Raw genomic sequence first — 23,082 nt, 5'->3', positions numbered from 1 at the left:
GCAGTTTCCCTTCATTTAAAAGTCTGTTCACCCCTTTTCCCAAGTTCTCAAAGTAAAAAGGAACTTGTATTTTCAAAACTTGTGCTACCTAGTTAGACACAAGTCATTTTGCCTCTGGTAGATAACACAGAGAATAGAAACTTTCAGTCCCCTTGAAGCTGCTAGATAGACCTTAAAGACTAACTAGCAAAAAGAGATAAAAGAATGTAGAAGTATCCATGCAAGATGATAAACACAGCTGGAACCAGTGGAGAAACAGATAATGAGGATCATAGTGGCTTTTTTGACTGAGTTATTTAACAAGTAGCAACGAGAAATGCCTTAAGAAAAACCCAAGGCAAGGTCATTTGTAACATTGAGGGCACTCAGTGAGTACAACCACCTGAGACCCCTTTAGATGACCCTGTAGGAGATAAAAAGACTTCCAGTAAGAGGCAGATGCATTCAAATTAGTTCTAGGAGAAATGATGTTATTATCTAGGAAGTACCTTGTAATAAATATGTATGGACATGATGGAATAAATATTCTGTTGTAAAGTTTTGGGACACACATTTGATTGGAGGATATACCCTCTGAGTGTGTCCAGTGCTGTAATAACAAATGCCTGCTTTCTAATACTTCAAATTATGTTAGAAAATTCATTTTCTGTCTGGTTTTGGTATCACCTCCCTTTCCTTGGAGATGCTTCCATCATCTGCCTCTCTTCCTTGTAGATGTGTCAGGAACAGAGACTCTTCCATGTGGTTTGCCAGTTTGGATGCCTTTTCTTTCCAGCAGCCTTTGCTCTAGCCATGCCCTGCCTAGCTCAGAGCTCCCTGCTGTTTTTCTTGGGTCGTTTCAGAGCTGGGTAACTTCCACAGCTGGGTTGCCTGGCTTGATTGCCACAAACCTTTGATGTTCTCTCTCTGCCAAGCCAGCTAAGGGCTATGAAGTTAACGGCCGGTTTAAAAACCTGCAGGGAAAGTTCAGTCCCATTTCCACGGAAACCACACATCTTGTTCCCTCAGGGTTGACAACAAACAGAAAATTACTGGAGATAGTCAGTGTTTTTGAAATTTTGTGCCTCCTAAATTCTGCCTCTGGTGATTTGCTTTTTGTGTGGTTCAAGTATGTTGCTGTAAGACACAAAAGACTCCAAATATTTTCAGAAGGCAAAGAGCATAGAAAAAAGGCTTTATTGTCTAAATTCTTACTACCTTTTATAAGGTGTTCCAGTACAGATTTAACATGATTGGTGAATAGGAACGACACCTCTCTAATGCCATTGGTTAAACCAGAGAAACAGCAGAACTCCAGCTGGACAAAGATTGTTTTGAGAAAGGACAGTTGTTTACCAAGATTGTTTTGAGAAAAAGGTTTCCTGAGAAAACTTTCCTTGGGAAAATGTTAGCAGCTGCTAACAGACTAAAATCTCTCAGGCCTACACAAGTGATCATTTGATAATTATAAAATGACTTTTTAAAAAATTTGACGATATCTTCCAATCTCATGTACTGTAAAGCTGGATGGCCTGAAGGAGCTCACAGATGAATTGGGTGAATAACATTATAAGCAAAGCAAAATGTTTTTAGCTGTGCACCCACTTACTTTCCCTCTTTCATTGCAGTTATTTTCCTTAAGCACAAATAATGAATTACATGTATATGAGTGGTGTCACAAAATTGTTGTTGCTCTTAAGTTGCCTCTCAGAGTGCCTGCACAGGGGTCACATTCATGTTCTTAAAATTACTTCTTGTTTTTCTCTCCATGAGAGATTGAATGCTACCTGATGAAAAATCTTCTGATGTTTTAAGATGTCTTAACTGCCATGGGATTGACAGCTCTTTTGCTAGAGGAGTCCTGAGCTCTTATCAGCTTCAGATACCAAATTATGCCAGCTTTTCTCTGTTGAGCATCTCATCTTCAGGTCTTTTTTTGTGGAGGTTTCAGTTAAGTAAATAGTTTTTCTGCTAAAGCTTGATTTCTTTGTTTCCTATTCTTTGGTGAGATGAGGACAGTGCTGGATTTGTTGCTTGTCTGTTGTGTGGCCCAGCAGGGCATTCTCTGCTCTGCAGGAGAAATGCAGCTTACCTTTTCCCAACCCAGCTCTCTGTTTTGTAGTAGTGGGGACAGCTGGGAGATTGCTTTTCCAGCTAAGTGGTATGCTGGACTGTCAGACCTGGAGGGAGGGATATTCCAAAGAAACAAAACACCTGAACAATTGAAGAGGATAAGAGACACTTAAGCATATATTGGCTCTTCTTGCAAAATGAGGGTTGGGAGTTGTGTAGTTGTAATCCTGCTGAATCCAGAAGAGTAACGAAACAAATTCTGCAGGATGCTCACAACTGTGTGGCGTGCTATTCTTTTACCACATAACCATTCCTCCTGCTTTGTGTGCCATTTACCCTGTAAATACAGCCCCCTCATCCATCTTCTGCACCAGATCTTGTTGCATATGTCCTAGGCATCCCTTCCCAAATGTAGCCAGAATCCTGCTCGGGGCTCCAGTAATTGTGGCAAGGGCTTTGGAAGAGCCTGTGAAGTTGTGTAACCTCCAAGGGTTCCTGTGTCCTTTGGTAGTGGCAGGAGGAGTGAATGCCTGCTAGGTTGGATCAGTTGTGCAGGGCTGTTACAAATCTTGCTGTGTTTGGAACTTAATCTTGTTTGTGAGTTTTGATTAAAATGGGCCAACAATTGTTGGAGGGATTAGGGAGGCAGATACATAATTGATTTTAAGAAAATGCATAAAAATCATGTAATAAAAAAAATCCGATAAGTGTTTGTCTTCTAGTTAAGAAAGAAAATTCCTCTCTCTTCTGTCTGCTTTTCATTTTCATATAAAGTGGTCAGTGTTGTCATCTTAATTCTGGTTTGTTTATTATTTTTAGAAAGTGTGGGTACACTTTCTGAAGCTGCTGGCAGTAAAGGCATTTTCAGTGAATCAATTTCTTACACGGGAAAAACGCCCACTCAAAAAGCTACATTAGATGTAGCTGTAAATGGAAACTGATGTCTTATCCCAAGTCCACAGGCAAATCCTAGAAGCTGTCATTGATTAAGCACCCGTGTTGCAGGTATATAACAATATCCTCGTTTTGCATTATTTTTCATGATCTGATAGGCTCTGTCGTACTGCAGAGGAAGCAAAAGTTTCAGGCCTGAAGAGCTGGCAGGCTAAATGTCACATGGAGGTGGGTTTCCAGGGCATGAAGCAGGTGAATGATCTGCAGAGAGGAAGGATGAGATTCTCTTTGAAATGAAGATACGAGTTTTTAAGATGATAAATGTGGTTTTACTAAAAGCATTGCTGCTTCAGCTCATTTCACTGCCCATTTGTAATCAGTTGTTCAAACTGATGTTTGTTTTCTTGTGTCAGTGTAGAATTCTGATGCCAGCAGTCCTGGTGATGCACATCGCAGTGTTTCAGGCTTACTGCTGTGCTGGCTCGTGGTGAAGTCATGACACAGCTTCAGCACTGATCATGCTCTTGCACAAAGGAACACAGATCCCCCTTGCCTTTCCTTCCAGGTAGGCAAGCATATCTCTGTTGTTTGCCTCTGGTTTTGCTGGATGACTCTCAGTAAATCTTAGCAAGAATTGAATTATAAGAAAGGAAAGCTGCCACCCAAAACCATCACTTCGGTTTGCTTTTTAATACTGGAAGCGTTCTTAGTGCTTCACCCCTTTTTCAGTGACTTGCTCAGAGACTAGAACAAGATGTAGGGCTGAAATCTTCTCTGTTTTGCGTGATGATAGCTTGTTTGTAGCTCCTCTTAGTCAGCAGTAAGAGGTTTGTACTTAAAATGTCTTTGAAAGAGATGTCCTGTCATGGTGAAAATCAGATCCCTTCTGTAAAATGTTCTGCGAAGCACATGCAGAATAAATAAACAGGGACATAATAGAACTGCTACGTAAGATATCATGCACAGCACTAGAGAGCTATGGGACCCTTCACACTGGCATTTTACCTTTTCCTTGGTGACTCTATTGGTCCTTCTTTTCTTGGCAGTTTAGCATTTTATTTTTACTGTATTATCCTCTCATGAGATTAAGTGTTTTCTACCTCTTCATGCAAAAAAAAGCCTCCTTGGACGTGTCTCTTAATTTGTCATTCATATTCTTCAGAGAGTGATATTTGCAAAGATTGTGGGTAGGATATAATAATTCTGGTGTGAATTTAAACTTGCTCATTGCTTATGTACATAGATACATGCATTTGCTTCTAATACAAGAAAATTCTTAAAATTTCCTGGCAGGATTCCTTCTTGAGAATCTCTAGTCTAAAGTGGAGGGACTAGGCACTTGTAATAACTTACTATTTTATGTTATGTTTGTCGTATTTTTATAAATAACTGCCAGGTGTTACAGAAGAGGTCAGGCCTCCAGAACTGCAGGAAAGGAAGCCTACACCACCTGTAAACAGACAGACAGTGGATACTAAGGAGCTAGAGTCTCTTAGAAAGTCTGTGGAGGACTTCTTCTGCGTTTGCTATGGTGGGTGCTTGATATTCTTCTGAAGAGCTGTTCTGGATTTTTAAATTTTTATTCCATTTGGGAGGAAAAAAACTGCATGATCTTAGCCTTCCAATCGCACTGCTATTTTTAGAACCTTTTAGTAGCAGTTTCTAAAAAATCCACCTGTAGTGGTTCTTCTTGATACATTGTGTGGAATGTGATTTGAGATTATTGCGAAGTGCATAATAGTGCCAGCAGTATTTGGTTTTCTGAGAAGATTTGCATCCACACTTTACCTTTGCTCCAGTCCTATCCAAAGTTACAAAGTTTTATGAGGGACTCACCTTTTTGCTAGCTTTAGCAGTCTCGACATCAAAACAACCTCCTCTTTTTTTTCTAGGTAAAGCTTTAGGAGAGTCAACGATGGTACCTGTGCCATACGAAGAGATTCAGAGCAACCAGTCTGTTGTGACAGTACAGGGCCTTCCCCAAGGACTCACATTTAAACATCCATCAAATTATGATGTTTCCACCCTGAAAAGGATTTTGGAAAACAAATCAGAGATCTCATTTACCATCAACAGGTTATTTGCTCTCTTTCTTGTGCTGGTCTGTCCAATTTGGTTTTGTACTTAAGGAAAATTAATTGTAATTTTTAATTAAATGCATGGCAGACTGTTTCTCTTAAACAGGAATTCTCTCTGTAATGTACACTACCAAGTAATTAACAATGTCTTTGCTAAAACTGAGTTTTTCTTCCCATGTTTCCACAGGCCTTTCCTAGAACCAAAGAAACACATAGGTAAGTTAATGCTTATTCAGACTGAACAGAAGAAATTGTAATTTGAATTTAGATAGCAATATACATAAAACATTTGGTCATGTCAATAAAGTGGCAAACTGTGGAGAAATTTCTAGACTGTGAGGTGGAGCTTACTTACTTATGGACCTGTAACCTTTTCCTTTATGCCTTTACCAGCATTCTTTCCCTAGGAGGGACTCTTGATGTCCCTCTGCTCTGACCAATGTGATTGAAGAGGTTTGTCTTCTTGTCACCAATCAAATTGGTCTGTGTAGAATGGTAAAAAAGGGGAGAGAATGTAAACATTCTTGCCATTACCAAAACGTGTCTCTTGTTCACAGAAAATTTCCTGGGAAAGGAATTTCAGAAACCAAAACATGTTAGGCACAAACCAGGGCTACAGTGAAGTGCAGTGGTTTTGGTTCCCCAGTCTGAGTTTCCTGGCCAACGCACCAATTACCTGTTCAAAGGCTGGAAGCAAGAGAGTTTTTCCCGGGGTTTGTTCATTTTTAAATGTGATTTCACAGAGGTGTGTTCAGCTTTCTTAAGTGGTTTAACAGGGTGTCAGTATTCAAAACTAGCCAGCTGATTGGTTCTGTTGGGTCCAGAGGAAGCTGTCAGCCATCCTCCCAGAGAATCACTTCCATAACTGATGGGTTTTTCTCTTTAACTGAAAACCAAGCTACGTTAAACCATGACATTCTCCACCCCTTGTCTCTGTGAATATACATTTAAAAATTATTCTCAAAATTGCATTCAGCATGCAACTTTTTCCTGGAACAATAAAAACTACTGAACTAAACAGAAGGAATTATTTACACCAATTTCCACCCCTAGACATTTCATTACAATTGCAATATAAAATTTCCACTATCATTCTACTTAACTTTATGACCTAAATACTTGCTTCGCCCGTTATTTCTCCCAAGTAATCTTGATCTCAAAGCTGTCATCAATTGCCTGCATTCTCCACCAAAAGATTCTAAATGATGCAAGCGTTTTGTGTCTAGGTACAGTTTAACGGAATCTTTCGTTATCTGTGAATAAGGAAAATATGCACATATGCTTGTAAAATGTGAACAGGCTTTTGCTTTGTGAAATCAGTGTTACAGTGTTTACAATTTGTGTTTAAAGTAAATGGAGTACAGGAAATTCAAATATTATCTTCAACTTTCAGGGGCTGATATGACAGATCCTTCACACTCAATTATACCTCCATCTGGAAGGTGAATTTAAAATAATGTGGATTTTTTTTTTCTTTAATCAACTATCTATTTTCATGTTGTTATCTTTGTCTTAATGTGCTTTTTCTGCCCAGCTGGCCTTTGAATAACTTCTGCTTACTTGGCATTTTAAAAAGCATGAACTCAATCTTTTCTTTCTTTTGGTCATCATTTGTGAGGAAACTGTTACAAGTTAAACAAATGGCAAAGTTTCTCCTTGGTTTAATTAGCCCAATAGGTGTTCTTAATAAACAATCTGTTTAGTCAGGGATAAATTTGCCATGATTTATGGGAGGGAGGGAGAACAGATGTAATGTTGCTTCCTTCCCCCTCCTCAATTTGAAAAACGTGGTTTTATTTTTATTAGTAAATGAAGTTACTATATCTGTAATACATGAAAAAATTGTTAATGTGGAAACAGGGATCAGTTTTCTGTGCTTCTGTTTGCCTCCCATTAAATGCTAAACATGATCTGAATATTCTGTATGCCTCAAAAAAATGTAGGAATAAGAGATTGCTGGCAATTGACTTATGAAAAATTGGATAAGCCAATATGCAGGGTTTTTAAATTTTATGTTCTTGTTAGAAAAAATTCTGAGAGATTGATTTTACTTAACAAGCTATAAAGCTTGAACAAGTTCCAAGAAATCTAAGCATTTTTTAAATAATGTCATTCTGTTTGATTTGTATATTTTTATAGTTGTCCTCCTGTTAAAGTGAAAACGGAATCAAGCAAGGATCCTGGTACGTTCAAAATTTTGCCTTAGTTTGCAGGGAAAAAAAAAGCCAGATTCTATTCAGAAGACTGAACTTAAGCAAAGATAGAAAGCTTAAAAAAAAGGAGAAAAGTATCAAAATGACATCCTTGGTGAGATGAAAAGACTTTTCTTTCCTTGAAACTGCCCATTTTTCAGTTGGAGTTTTTATCACATATTGAACCCTAGCCAAAGACGTCCATTTCAAGAGGGAGGAAATTTGTAAGCTTCTTCCCACGGTAGAGTGAGCAGGAGCTTTTCCAGGACTTTCAGCACAACAAGTGATAAAATATATTCTTTTCCTGTGGTAGCATGCAAAGAGAAAGGAGCCCATTTTAAAAATATTCTTCAGATCTGAGATCACATGTGCAGGGAAGCCTAGTTTGTGGGGAGGTATTTAATCCTAGATCCTTTCTGGGGGTGGTCAAACTGAAACATAAGAAACCAACAGGTCACTTTGATACCATTGTTTTAGCTTAACAAATGTGTAATGTTTTCTTTTTTCTTTTCTTTTTTTTTTTTTTTAATAGAGATCAACGAGGATCTTGGTGGGTGCTTTTGATTGTTTTGTTTTAAGAATCTGCTTATTACTACTTTCCATATTTGATTCCTTTGTTGCTTCTACAGGAATTTCTTCCAAAACGCCATCAGTAACAATAAAGCAGGAAAGAGATGATCCTAACTACTATCAAGTTAATACTCCAGGTAATGATACCACTTTTCGTATGTGTTTATTTCATGAAAGGTTTGGTTGCCTAAGTATTGATCTCTCCATGCCTCTATTTTTACTAGTTTTTGGTCATTAAACATGCAATTACTTAGCTCTGTTAGGATACAGCATTTCCATGCTGCCTGTCATTTGAGTTATCATGAAGAATACCAAAAGACCTAAGGAACAACTTCAACCCAAGCCCATATGTGTGTGTTTGGTCTGAAGACATTCCAGGAGTCTTTTGAGCTGCTAGATGTGTTTCTCTGAGAGTACATTGTGCAGACTCTATAACTCCAGTGACTTTGTTAAACAGGAAATAAACCTTTATTGCAATGCTTTCTAGAGCACTGCTTGATTTTTTTCATGGTCATACAATCAGCCATTCTCTGATTGGAAGTGTATCAATCACTTCTCTTGTGTGGAATGACCAATATGTATCAAAATTGTATTTGAAAATTTTATTTATGTGGACAAAGCATAACAATATTTATGAGGCCCATGGCTCAGCCTCCATATATATTTTGTCTCCCAGTTGCTTTGCCTCACCTCTGTGTATCCAGTTAATACATTCACCTTGGCCAGGAGAAAACAGAAATTGTTTTTTCTTTATGTTGACATGAACAGTAATTAAGAAATTGTGGTTATAAATGACAATATAAAATAACTAAACCCTTAAATTTATAATTTCAACCTGTGTGTATTTGTTGTTAGTTTGAGTAATACTAAGAAACATGGACATGCATGACCATGAAGCTGCCACACATCTCTCAATGACAGTTACATGTTCAACAGTGAAGTGCAAAACAGCAGATCCCTTCATTCTGTAATATTATGTATTATTGAGATAACATTTTGTGTGTGTTCAGTCATGAAGATTCTTGAGACTATTTTCTAATGTGCTTTAATTACTAACTAGGAGGTTGTGGAATCAATGTTTTCATCCTGGCATATTTCAAGTATCATATGAGCATCATTCAGAGAGTTCTCAACCATGGTATAGCCAAGTGTCACCCTTTGAGTGCAGAACTAGAAAGGTGTTAGGATTATCTGCTCTTCATATGTGTACATTGCCTAGCCTTACAGGCTTACAGGCTTGGCAAATTAGTGGTTTACAGGCATGATTTATTGTAGTAAAAATAGATCCTGGTGTGAAGACAACCCAACCATTGTTCCTTCCAATCCCAAGTCTTCTCATTCTTTTGCTTTTCATCCCCACTGTGGTTTTCCATTTCATGCATACAAATGATGTCAGAATTTGGCCAATAGCCCACAGTGTAACTCAATGCCATCCTAGGAGAGTCTGCACTGAAATCACTTCTTTACAAAATAGTATCCATTGCACTCCAGTGTTTGTCTGAGCTGAAAAATCCAAGTAATGCAATATGCTTCCAGAGTGAAGTCTAAGCACATTTGACAGGGGGGATTTCTGTTGTCTTTCACAGAACTCTAAATTTAAATCTTCTGATTGATGAAGAGAAATATACATCTCTGATAATGTGGTCCTCGATGAATAACTCCCTCTCTTCACCTGGAGTGTAGTTGTCCAAAATGGCATTTAAAACAAGGCAGAACTGAGTATATTGGTGGAAGTGATGGGGTGCTGTGAGATAAGAGATGTTTTCTCTTTCATGTCAAAGTCCCATGTTAAGTCACACTGACTTAACAAGTAAAGCAGCTTCCCCATCATTCTTTGAGTTGCTACTATTATGATTCAAGCCAAAGGTTGTCCAAACTAAAGAGAGCTAAAAATTCTGGAGGCACATAGGTGTTTGTGTGTGGGTGGTGGTGCTGTACAAGAAGTGAACATTAGATAGGTGCAGTTATTCTGAGGGGTGTTCCTGAGAAATGCCGTATTGTGCCCCAGCATTGCCTTTGGAGTGATTTGGTACAAAATAAAGAAAAGAAGGTAATAAATGTTGCTAAAATAACCTAAATAAATAAAGGGTAAGGTAATAAATTTTGCTAAAATAACCTACAGCAAAACCCAGGCCTGTCCATTTCCAAGAAGGAACAACTTAAGTGTTAGAGAACAGCAATCTGCTTCAGGCTTCATGGAGAAAATGATTCACTGATAAAATTTCATGGTTCTATTTTTTCTCTAAGTGCTTCCTCTCAAAGATCTGTAATGCTGATCAAAGTACTGCATGCCTGGGTGGCACACTAACTCTTCCTGCTTATCAAAGAGGGTAAATTATATCTGTAGGTGGTTGTTCTTCTCCTCTTGGTAGAAGGTTGCACCATTTGAGTGTTGCCATGAGTTAATACTGAATTACTAAATTTAGAATTGTTTTAGCAATAGACAGTAAGACAACTGAGAAATAGGGACTTCAGCCATCTGAAACTTCATGTGGGTGTATTGACAGAGAATAAGGGGCAGTTTTCTGTCAGTAGGCACTAGCACTTTCTAAGGCTACATTGTAAGATGTAAACAAAAGTATGTATTCTATTACCATCTTCATAAGCTGTTAAAATAGGTGGGGCAGTGTTCCTTATCGCTGCTCCATGACTTATCCCTGATATTCCTTCACTGAACAACTATCCTTTCTCAAAATAGCCTTTCCATAGTGGTCTAGTAGTTAAGATCTGATGCGCTCACCGCCGCGACCCAGGTTCAATTCCTGGACAGAAAACCAGCAAAACACCACCTAAAGAAAGACTGTTTTGAGAAAGGATAGCTGCTTACCAAGATTGTTTTGAGAAAAAGCTTTCTTGAGAAATTTTTCCTTGGGAAAAAGTTAGCAGCTGCTAGCAGGCTAAAAATCTCTCAGGCCCTGTCCCACAGCAAGGAGGGAGCCAGGCCCCTTTGTTACCCCTTCTCAGGCTGGAAGGGAGGAGAAGTTTTCCCAGGATTCCTTTGATTTTTAACCTGTGTAGTCCAGATGTGTATCCGCATGTTCGATTGGTTAATCAGGCTGTTAACATTCAAAGCCAGTCACTAATTGGTTTTTGCCACAGCTTTCTTCAGTCAATGCAAAACCAGCACACTCTGGCAGTTTAGGCCAGTGCTTTTTCTTTTTATTTTCCTATTAAGTGGTAGTTCTGACTCGGAATCCCCTGCTGGTTCACATTCAAACTAGTGCAAGCACTATGACCGTGGGTGTTTTCTTCCAGTATCCAGGACATGTGTGTAGGTTACTGCAGTGTTAAACTTGGGGGAGACCAAAGACAACCTGTTTTGGAAGAAAGGTTTACATTTTGATGATTGACTAAACGAGGAAAAGGACTGAGTATTGATCATCAGGACTAGGTGACACATCCTGGAGCATTCCAGCTATGTTAGCTAATATTCCTACATGTGCCTTAGCTGTAAGTATCAGTTGCTATGGCTCTTATGAAAAGAAGCATAACTGAAAATGCTGTTTCTTGGTTTAGTAGTTTAAATACAATTTAATATTTTTACTAGAAACAAAAAAATCAAATAATTTTTCCAGAGTCAGATGCATTTTCGGATATGAGAATACCCCATTTATCCAATATAAAAACAAACCTTTGGGGCTCAAAAGTGCCACACTACTGAGTGCTCTGTGCTTTATCATCACAGAATTAAAGCAGGGGTTTTTTGAGGCATAACCCATACAGAACTGAATTATTTGCTGACTTACGACCAAACACTTTGTAAAAGTGGCATGTTACTCTGTAAATTTTGTGAATGTAGGTCTTCACTACCACTGATGCCTTGAAGATAAAATGAGGAAAAATGGAAGCAGAAGGAAAAGGCTGTAAACAGCCTGTCCTGTGAATTGGCCGGTTCAGTTTATAAAACACCTAGAAGTGAGTGAAAAACTGCCTAGCAGCTTTTCTCTTTAAAACACCATGTAGTTGAACAGTGCTGTTAATTTTGTGATTTTTGACAATGTTGGTGAGGCAGTTAAAATATACTGGATGTTCATCTAAACCCAAAAGAGATTGAACATGTCTTCTTTTACAAAAAAAAAGCCCAAAATGTGAATGTAAACTTTGCCTTTATTTTCACTCTGAAACCTTAAAAGTAATGAATGTCTTTTAGTATGTCTCTAGCTGGAAAATATTTATTCTTTGGAGATATCTCAGAATACTAGACGTAATGTCCATTTTAATGGAACTAAAGCTGTGAAGCTAGTCCCCCGTGTAATGCTGAGTATGCAGATGTTATCTTAAACCAAGAAGTTCCATAAGATATCTTGAGCACAATGTTGTGCTTCCTGAAGGGAATTGCTACTATATGGGTAGCCTAAAAAAAGGCCAGAAAAGTGAGCATTGCTGGCGATGCTTTTCCATGAGGCGATAAATCCATCCCTTCTGCCAAGTGCCACAGGTTTGGCTGTGTAATGTTAGGACATTAGGACATAATCCATTAGAAACTGAGGCTGAAAGGTTTGGAATCAAGTGTAAGTAAATGGTGTGTGGGTGGGTAGACAGAAAGAATAGCTGTGACTTTTGAGGGAACTACATCTACTCTTGTTTTTAACGGAATTGTTAGAATGTGAAGAATCACCTATTTGTAACAGGCATTTCAGGAGTTTTCAATTTATGCCAACAGTCATCTCTTACAGAGGTTCCACTGCACTGTTGGATCTCAGACCAAGCGCATGCATTTGGTGCAGTGATTTGTCATGTATTTGGCTGCTCATGAAACACCAAGTTTTTGTCTGAGTGTTAGAGAATTCCCAAGTGTCTGTGCTGTGTAACAGAGCTGGCTGTTAGCTGAAGAGCACACCGCTGCTTTTCTCTGGTTCAAGGTGAAACTGCCTAGCTCTGCCTACAGATCAGAAGTTCAGATTCCAAGGCATAACCATACTGCAAGATTTTACTTCTAAGGTGTCCTGTGGTTTTAATAATTAAATCTCCCACTTCTGTGTTTATCCTTTCTCCAACATCCCACCTTCAGAATTTAGTTCTTCTCTCTTGAGTTTTCTTACTTTTCTATTTTGCGGTTTTTCTCAAATCTTTATTTGTGGATGGAACTTCTTTTGATCTGGTTACCACTGTACTTGAATTTTGCTTTCCTTGGTTATGTCATGTCTGTGTATTTCTGCCTGTTGTGTGCATGAATGCAGTAAAGTGGAAATGTATCTGTTTTTATTAATATCTCTTGGTGGTAGAACTCTTTTAAATTTAGTTTTCTAGTCTTTACTAAATTAAGATAGTAGAATCTATTGTTTGACACTTTTTAATTTCTGAAACAATTTTTTCATACTGCTTTTTCCTTTGTCCAAGCTTTGTAATATGAAAACAATGTTCAAGTTTCATGAAATAATCTGTGTTGATCACTTAAAAAAAAATCTAATGGTTTTACTACATGTCCCGTAGTTTTTGTCAGTGTTAAAGATAAAAGGACTGAATTCTCTGTGCTTAATCCCGAAGTCTGTAAGTCTACTTATTTTATATTTTTAACTAGAGAAATATTTCTTCAAGTTTAACCCAAACACTACCATTTTTCCTTTTTTTATTGCTGTCACAACATGTATGTGGCACGAAGATAATGCGATACAGAGAATACTGCAGAATACGTGGGTAAAACAATCCTGTTGGGATTTCTGAATTGAGGAATAAACCCAAAACTATGTGCATATTTTGGGATATTTGTTTATAGTGGGATGCATACTTCTGTGTGTCAGTGCCTTAAGAATGATAATAATTGCGTGCTCACAGGAGTTCTTAGGAAATGACAAATCTGACTGGGTGCATTTGCTGACTATGCTAATTAAAATAAAAGCAAATTTAGTCCCTGGAGACATTTTCAGCACACCCAGGGGGATTGTGTTCTATTCTCACTCACCCCCAACAGTTTGCAGATCACACTATTGGTATGAACGTTCTTTCTGGTGAGGCCTGGAGGACCACCAGTGTCTCTGGTTGTGCCTTGCTCCTTTTCCTCCTCGTTTTTTTCCCATCTTTGGACTACGGTCTTGGCTGTGGCAACACCAGTCTTTGTGGAGCTGTATCTTGAACAAAATCAGGGAGGTCCTCTAGCAGATCTCAGCAGCACTTGCTGAAAGAAATGTGTGTCAAGCAAAGAACCTTACATAGGTTCCTCACTTGAAATGCTGTTCATTTTACAATCTCCTTGAAAATCTAAATAATCAAATTAGGCAGAACTGTTCAAGTCAGCATTTTTGTAACCACCTAATTATCATTATTTTCTTTAATACTTAAGTATTCACGAATTTGATACTGCATATGTGCTTTCAGTTGACTGAAATACTTACAAAGTCTGATTGTGACAATAATCTTTTCTGTATTTTCTTTCTTACTGTACAGATGAAATACAGTTTAGAATGTTTTGCTGCCTTATAAATTAACAGTAGCATTTCTGTTGTGGAATTATTAATACTCTTGCTGACACACTTATGAACATCTCTCTAAACAACTAGAATTTCTGGTCAGCTATATGCATTTCTGCAGATTGCTTTTGCAGATGAACAGAGAAGTTACTGGATTTGCACAGAACAAACAGTTCAAATTGGTCAGTTCCAGTTACTCCTGTTTGCCACACAGAGGCAAGTTTTCCATACCTGTGCTATTTCTGTGGTATAGAATGGCCTCTTGCTCAGTGTGGTGTTGTTTGTACTGTAAGCAGCTCACCCTTCTAGCATAGCTGCAGGAGAGGCAGAACAGTAAGCCGTAGGATTTTAGGAGTGTTAATTTAATATGTTATGTGTAGTTTCTGTGCTGGTTTCTGCACCAGTCTTTTTTAATTGGTCTGTCCATACTCTTCAAAAGAACTGTTGTAATGAAAAGTAAACAGCCTTGGACTGTCATAAATTACTTTAATCCCTGTGAATATATGTATTTAATGTAGGTAGGAATTTTGAAGTCAAGAAATACTCCTTAGAAATATAAACTTCAATTAGTAGGAAAAAGATCTAGCTGATTAAAATGTCATTGAGGAAAGGCAGAAGCATCAACATTTCTTTTTAAAAAATTAGTTTATTAGTTGAAAGCCTGCTGTTCAGCATGAGTCTCTTGACTGTTCAGTAGTCCAGGAAATGCACCATGCTACCACTAACCCCATTTTTATTCTGTTGAACCAAGTAAGTAAGGATTTATCAATATTTCATATTTAACACAGTCTTTCCAAAGTTCAACATCACAGAAAGTGTGAAGTGAGCACATGCTATGTGAAATGAAAAGTTACTTGGTAAATTCCTCTATGCGCTGGAAATACGTGTTTGTTGTGAGACATCCTTAAAACCTGTTCTCTCTGTTCTCCAGCAGGCCCTTCCAAAACATCAGAGCTAGATGACAAAATTGACCCTGGAAAAAATTACAGAGGTAGATCTTTTTGCTTGTATTTTTCCTCACATGTGTTTTAGAAATTGAATGTGTGAGTTTTACTTTTCACAGCTTTGCTACTTGATTTGCCATAAAACTGGGGGCATTGGAACTTAAACATGAACAGAAATGAAAATTATGGTTGCTTTAATTTCCAGCTATCGAAGTAAGAGAGACATGTAGACAGGAACTTCATTTCTTCCTTTTGATCACTCTAAAGCACAAGTTATTTGTATGAATTGGTATGTTTCTCAGGAAAATCAGTCTGTTTCATAGCAGCTTATAAAGTTTAACAAAACTCTGCTTTTATGAATTGTCAGTGCAACTGAAGTATTTCTTCGGTTGAGTGTGAGGTGAATGAGCACATAAGGAAAAAAATAAATGGAAAGTCTGTGTTAGAGGAAGCAGTTCTTTACCAAAACTCTGTAGAAGCTCAAATGCCTTTACAAAAAAAAAAATGCAATATTTTCAACTGTTTACAGTTTACATTAAAAATACTAGTTTTGCCATTTGCAAAGACTGGAAAATATTAACTTACATTTAACATAGTGAATTTTTTGTAAGGTCAGAATTCCTGCTACCGTGCAAAAACAGCCTTCTGAGTGTTGTTCATGTAAACAAAGAAACCCCCTGGAATTTCTCCTGTGAAAAATCTTACTTTATATAGTAAGGATTAAAAATTGTGAAGAGTTTCTTACATATTTTTACTGTGGTAACTTTTTACTTTGCAAAGGAAACCATCGGCTTAGTAAAATACTCAAGCATAGAGAGATCTGAATGAAAACACTTTTCAAAATGCAACAGCTTTACTCTGCTGGAATAACTAAAATCTGCTCCTTCACACACTGCTACTTAATTTTGATATAGTTTGTGATACAATTAGCTTCACTTTATTTAACTGTAGAGCACATAAATTTAAGCAACTCTTCCTCACACCGAATATTGATCTACTAATCCTGCTGGTCTTGTTGGTGCACTCTGTCCCAACAAAAGCATTGTGATCATGAATTTCCTTCCCATGTTTCATTGTTGGCCTTGCAGCCTGTTATGGAAATCATCGTAGTGCACCAACCATGAGTCTGTAGAGACGTAAAAAAATACATAACCTGTGTGAACACACAGCCTTTGTTTATATTTTCACTAATCCTGAGTAACAGAAGGCAAAATAGTTATGATTGTATTAACCCTAGAAAGCCAAAACTATGGAATTTCCTTCAGTCATAGCACCAAGTCTGCACTGCTGCAGGTGCAGTTTAGCAGGTGTAATGCACACCTCCTGGCTTAGTCTGGAATTGCTCAAAGGCCCATGGTGACATATTTTGGTTCTATTTTTGTTGCATGCTGTGAGTGCAAGGGGCTTCTTTGACAGTGTTGGTTTAATGCAAAGGCATGGAGTGTTTGTTTGAAAACCTTGTCTGTGTCCATCATTCAGCAGTCCTGTTTTTCCCTTTCAGATTCCTCCCAGCCTGACTTGTCGGAAACAAGTGAGGATTCTGAGGCTGAGTTCAGTAACGGAGGTCAGTTCTCCAGGCCACCGATTTCAGTTGGTTGGGCATTTTTGTATCCAAAATGTGTTTTCCAAAGCCTACAATACATGGCACTGAATGAAGAGAATTGTGTGCCGGTGTTGACTGTAGTTTGGCTTGTGCACTGCTTGGTAAATCAACCTGGTGGAGAAGTGTTAGAAAACAACAATATACTGGAGCATATTGGGCTTACTGGGCTGGTTTTGAAATGATGCCTGACAGAAATTTGTATGTCTTGGGTAATTTTTAAGCGTTGGTAATGAGTTCTACTAGTGGAATGATCTTACTTCCAGTTAGCTAAAGAGGGTAGTCCCTGTCTGCACAATTTATTTTGTGCTTCCTTTTACTATTACATGGTCATTCCATGATCATGCAACGTCCAGTCATGTTTCAGGAGACGTTGTTTGCCTTAGGAAGTAGAGAAGCAGCTTTGTTTTTTGCTGTCTTGTGCATTGCACAGGCCCTTTTGAAGGAGCAAGTTGTTCCTTCAGAGGTAAGAACAGGAGCTTTCTGAAGTTACTCAGGTAAGTGATTCATTGCAGAATTTGGTGTCCTGGTAAGCAGAGTTCCTTATTTCTGTTAGAGTTTTGAAATTCAAAGCAGTTCCAGTGCTGCCCACGAGTTTCCTGGGGAAAAAAAAAAAAGAAGTGATTTTTTTGTTGTTGTTTCTTAAAGATGATGATGATGATGGTGTTAATGATGATGAATACATGCCCCCTGACAAGCAAGTGGAGAGCACCGAGTCTGCTGATGAAGCTGCCAATACTGCAAGAATAAACGCAGGAGAGTCCAATTTTGGTAAGATGAAAACTAAAGATTATTTTACCTCCCTGCTTTGTTTTATCAGAAGGTTTTGGGTAATTTTGGGATGCAAAAAGAAAATCAGTATGATTGCAAAAGTAACTGTAACATCAACTGATTATTTAGAACCTTTTTGACAGAATTAAGGAAGCTAAACAAAAAGATACCCAGCAATTTTGGAATTTCATTTTAGACCCATGGAATCTGTGTAGGTGAATTGCTGCAGTATAATCATCATCATACACTACGTCTTTTTTTAATTGTTATTTGCTTTGACAACCTGAGTAGACACACAGACACTATCCATCATTCAGCAGTCCTGTTTTTCCCTTTCAGATGCCTCCCAGCATAACATTTCAGAAACAACTGAGAACCCTGAAGTTGAGGTGACCATTGAAGGTCAGTTCTCCAGGCCATTGTTTTCAGTTTGTTGGACATTTTCATATCCAAAATGTGTTTTCCAAAACCTACACTACATGGCGCTGAATGAAGAGAATTGTGTGCTGGTGTTGACTGTCGTTTGGCTTGTGCACTGCTTAGTAAATGAACCTGGTGGAGAAGTGTTAGAAAACCACAACATGCTGCAGCACATTGGACTTACTGGGCTGCTTTTGAAATGATGCCTCACAAGCAGTTTGTATCTTTTGTGAGTTTTTCAAGTGTTGGTGATGAAAAATACTCATTGACCGGACAAGATGTTCTAGCATTCATTCATTCTGAGAACACATGGCTTTATAAAGACTCTGTAGTTCTGTGTAACTTTTGTAGCTGACACTAGCTTCTGGGAAGAATGGTACTGGAACAGAAAGTCTGTGTTGCAGGTGGTGTAAGTGATGCCTCCAGGTGTCTGTCTAATATTGATAAGGATGAGATACAAACCTTTACCCTTAGCACCTCCCTTTCTCATCTAAACGGCTCTAGAGCTGCTAACCAGTGTCCCTGGTGTTGTCATGCTAGGATCTTGGTAGGAGGTCAGCTGTGTTTCTTGTGTTTGTGAGTTAGTGTCCTGTAACTGCTTCAAAAGCCTGCTGAGATTGTCTTTTGCAGTGGTTGCTTGTGGAATTAGATGAAGAGCACCCCATCAGCAATTTGGAAAGTAGACAGGGCAAAGTGGGGCTTCTGGCATTTGGGACAAAGTGGGCACTTGTGGCGTTACCTTCACTGTTTTACAGTGCAGCAAGGAAATAATTCCAAATACTACCTCAACAGAAGAGTCTTTAAGTTCTACATTTATTTAGAGACCTTTACCACAGAATAGAAGTGCTCTGTAAAGGTTTCTCTGACAGAGTATAACAGAACTGTGTAGGTACAAGGTATGTCAATATGTGATATTATTGTTGCTAAGTGAATCATAACCTTGGTGAGGTGGGTGCATGTTTTTCTGTATGTGCAGTTAGTTTTCTTTGTCTGCTCTAAGCATTTGTTTCCTCTGAGTTTGGAGGGATTGATAATTGGCAGTCTGAAAAGCTCATTACCATAAGTAAGACAGTGATGGATTGGGGAGTGACTGGCTGTGTAGCAGGAGCTGTCTGAGAAATGGCTCAGTTTGGTGTTGTGCTGTCTGTCCACTTGTGTGTGTTTAAGGTAGAGTTGACCTGTTTGATGAATTTCATTGGTGCCCATTAGTTTTCCTCTGGTTTGAAAGTGGTTTGAAATTGTTTGAGTTCTTCCAGACAGATCTTATTTACTGTTTTTTGAGATGTACTAGTGGAATGCTATTACTTTCAGTTAGCTAAAGAAGGTAGTCCCTGTCTGCACAATTTATCTTGTGCTTCCTTTTGCTTTTACGTGTTCATTTTACGATCCTGTGATGTCCAGTCATGTTTCAGGAGACCTTGTTGTTTGCCTTAGGAAGTACAGAAGCAGCTTTGTTTTTTGCTGTCTTGTGCATTGCACAGGCTCTTTTGAAGGAGCAAGTTGTTCCTTCAGAGATAGTAACAGGAGCTTTCTGAAGTTACTCACGTAAGTGCTTCATTGCAGAATTTGGTGTCCTGATAAGCTGAGTTCCTTATTTGTCTTAGAGTTTTGAAATTCAATGCAGTTTCAGTGCTGCACATGCTTTCCCTGCCAAAAAAGCTGATTTTTTTGTTGTTGTTTTTTAAAGATGATGACTATGACTTCCTGCCCTCTGACAAGAGACGGAGCAGCACCAAGACAGCTAATGATACTGCCAATACTGGGAGCAGAAAAGGAGAAGGGTCCCATTCTGGTAAGATGAAACTTAAAGATGATTTTATCTCTCTGCTTTGTTTAATGAAAATGTTTTGGGTAGATTTGTGCTTCAAACAATTCAGTATGGTTGCAAAAATAACTCACTTCTCCTAATTTTTTAGATCTTTTTGAGAGAATGTCAGATGCTAAAAAAATTTAAAATACACAGCAGTTTTGTAATTTCATTTAGGAGCCGTGGGCTCCGTGTAGATGTATTGCTGCAGTTTAATCTTCATCATGGACTACGTCTGTTTTTTGTTATTTCACATGATGACGTAAATAGATGCACAGGAAGTTGGGATCTTTTGGCTGTGTTCTTTCATGATCCCTTATGTTGGGTTCTCCACAGAAATGCATCTGGGCGCTTCAGTTTAGCCTGGTTAAGGATGCTTTGCCTGTGGTATTTAGTGGTCCTTTACCTCTCCTTTATTCTGTGGTTTGGTTTCATTTATGGACACATTAATTTGTTTGATTTTGTAAGGTTCTGTGCAGTCCGGAATATGTTTTTTACTTTATATTTTTGAAGGCAGCCACCAGAGTTCTTATGGCAGTGCAGGAAAAGATGTGGAAATACAGCTAGAGCCTTTGAGATGGGAAATGTTTTGTGAGGATAAATTAACATAATTGGATATTTTTTCACAGAAATACTTGGAAAGATGTTGTCTAACATAGATTGTACATATTCTCCAATGATTCTCTTTTCATATTTCCACCAGGTTGACTTTTGTGATTTTCTTTTTGTCTTCCTTTTAATCTTCTTTGATTTCTTTAAAACACAGTAGTGTTGCAAGGAAGGCAGACACCTCCCTGGAATGGGAAGGTGACCATGAGGGTCACCCTTTACCCGAAATTTTTATGACTTTAAGCACATGGCATCCCAGGAAAGGAATGGATAAAGGAAGAACAGTTCTATACTAATCTCTGTATTTATCTATATATATCAATATATCTTTATATGTATAACAAGATGAAAGAAACAAGAGAAATAACAGCAGCAAAATAAAGACAACTCAGTAATGGCCCATTAAGCCATTTCTGCTGTATTTTAGTTACAACCACATCTAGAAGGAGGCACTCTTGTCACCTCTTGAGGCAGAGAGGCTGCAGTGACGGCCCTGCAGATGCAGGGGACCCTCTGTTCTAGAGTGGGACGTCTCTGCTGGTGGTATTGGCTCTGATGAGGAGGGGGAAGAGGGCTCGACTCCCCCAGGCACACATGTGAGCAGTGATAGGTCTTTGGCACTGCTAATGGCGGCTCATACTTGCTTGAAAGGGAGGAAGTGCTTTGTCCCAATGTCACATTACTGTGCAGAAAAAGGTCCAGTGAAAGTTCTGCCTCCAGCTCAAGCCTTCCATGCAGTGGCTCCAGTGGCGATGGGAAGGAAGGCACATATTTTTTAAATCTGTCAAAAAGGTTTTAGAGTGATCAGTAGATGTGACAGGCATTTTTATGATCGTACTTTATGTTAATGTCTAGTAAAACTCCTAATTCTTTCCTTTTGTAATACTTTGCGTTTGATAGTTACGTACCCAGCACTCACTTGGAATTAGACCAAAACATGATACTGTTTTCCATGAAGTAGATGATATATTTGATATAGTTTAAATGTACTCCAGTTAAGATGTCCCAGTAGATACAGCTGAATTTCTGCTGTACACCGTACACATCATCTGAAGAGAAACCTTTGAAACAAAGATTCCTTCAGACTTGCTCCCAAATTCATACCAAACTGCAGCTTACAGAGATCTGAAAGAAAATACCCTTCCAAATGCACAGGCACAGCTTCACTGTACCAGAGCAACTTAAATATGTTCCTTCATGCACTGCTACTTAATTTTGATATAGTTTCTTATCTAATTAGATTCACTTTCTTTAACTGTACTTCAATTAGGTATAATTTGCTCTTTCTCCCCCTGAGTGTTTATCAGCTAATCCTGCTTGTATTGTTGGTGGCACTTTAACCGAACAAAAGCATTGTGATCATGAATTTCTCTCCCATGTTTCATTGTTGGCCTTGCAGAATCATCATAGCACAGCAACCATGAGTGTGTAGAGATGTAAAAAGGTACATAATCTGTGGGGACATGCAGCCTTTGTTTATGTTTTCAGTAATCCTGAGTAACGGAGGAGAAAATAGTTATGATTGTATTAACCTTAGAAAGCCAAGACTATGGAATTTCCTTCAGTCATAGCACCAAGTCTGCACTGCTGCAGGTGCAGTTTAGCAGGTGTAATGCTCACCTCCTGGCTTAGTCTGGAATTGCTCAAAGGCCCATGGTGACATATTTTTGGTTCTGTTTTTACTGCATGCTGTGAGTGCAAGGACCTTCTTTGACAGTGTTGGTTTAATGCAAAGGCATGGAGTGCTTGTTTGAAAACCTTGTCTGTGTCCATCATTCAGCAGTCCTGTTTTTCTCTTTCAGATTCCTCCCAGCACGATTCTTCAGAATCAAGTGAAGATTCTGAGGCTGAGTTCACTAGCGAAGGTCAGTCTCCCAGGTCACTGATTTCAGTTGGTTGGGCATTTTTATATCCAAAATATGTTTTCCAAAGCCTACATTACTTGACATTGAAGGAAGAGAACTGTGTGCCAGTGTTGACTGTTGTTTGGCTTGTGCACTGCTTGGTAAATAAAAGTGGTGGAGAAGTATTAGAAAACCACAATATACTGGAGCATATTGGACTTACTGGGCTGGTTTTGAAATGATGGCACACAGGCAGTTTGAATCTTTTACATATTTTGCAAGTGTTGGTAGTGAAAAATACTCATTGACCGGACAAGATGTTCTAGCATTCATTGATTCTGGAGGACACATTGCTTTGTAAATACACTGTAGTTCTGTGTAACATTTGTAATTAACACTAATTTCTGGGAAGAATGGCACCAAAACACAAAGTCTGTGTTGCAGGTGGTGTAAGTGAAGACTCAAAGTTTCTGTCTAATTTGAGCATTTCACTACAAAACTTAGGTACTGTCTTTTGACACCTACTAGTAGAATGATACTACTTCCCATTAGCTAAAAAGGTTAGTCTCTGTCTGCACAATTTATTTTGTGCTTCCTTTTGCTGTTGGGTGGTCATTTTATGTTCATGCGATGTCCATTCATGTATCAGGAGTCAATGTTGTTTTCCTTAGGAAGTACAGAAGCGGCTTTGTTTTTTGCTGTCTTATGCTTTACACAGGTTCTTTTGGAGAAACAAGTTGTTCCTTCAGAGGTAAGAACAGGAGCTTTTTGAATTCACTCAGGTAATTTATTGCAGAATTTGGTGTCCTGATAAGCAGAGTTCCTTAATTCTGTTCGAGTTCTGAAATTCAAAGCAGTTACAGTGCTGCACACGAGTTCCCTGCACAAAAAAAA

At 38.5% G+C, this 23,082-nt stretch overlaps 1 protein-coding gene across 1 annotated transcript in view; it reads left to right on the top strand.

Moving 5' to 3' along the window:
• Positions 1-23,082, top strand: part of GTF2I (general transcription factor IIi) — a 79,839-nt gene that overhangs the window by 20,707 nt on the left and 36,050 nt on the right. The window contains exons 4-16 of the mRNA XM_066202129.1: positions 4,343-4,477; positions 4,839-5,022; positions 5,212-5,240; positions 6,418-6,466; positions 7,164-7,207; positions 7,749-7,766; positions 7,846-7,923; positions 15,125-15,184; positions 16,639-16,701; positions 17,386-17,508; positions 17,848-17,910; positions 19,616-19,720; positions 22,147-22,209. Of these exons, the coding sequence (XP_066058226.1) occupies positions 4,343-4,477; positions 4,839-5,022; positions 5,212-5,240; positions 6,418-6,466; positions 7,164-7,207; positions 7,749-7,766; positions 7,846-7,923; positions 15,125-15,184; positions 16,639-16,701; positions 17,386-17,508; positions 17,848-17,910; positions 19,616-19,720; positions 22,147-22,209 (1,014 nt within the window). The remainder of the gene's footprint in view (positions 1-4,342; positions 4,478-4,838; positions 5,023-5,211; positions 5,241-6,417; positions 6,467-7,163; positions 7,208-7,748; positions 7,767-7,845; positions 7,924-15,124; positions 15,185-16,638; positions 16,702-17,385; positions 17,509-17,847; positions 17,911-19,615; positions 19,721-22,146; positions 22,210-23,082) is intronic.

The sequence above is a fragment of the Chamaea fasciata genome, unplaced genomic scaffold (genome assembly GCF_029207755.1).
Source record: "Chamaea fasciata isolate MVZ Bird 193981 ecotype frontalis unplaced genomic scaffold, bChaFas1.0.hap1 SCAF_21, whole genome shotgun sequence".
Taxonomy (NCBI): domain Eukaryota; kingdom Metazoa; phylum Chordata; class Aves; order Passeriformes; family Sylviidae; genus Chamaea; species Chamaea fasciata.
This window is presented reverse-complemented; position numbering and strand designations above follow the sequence as displayed.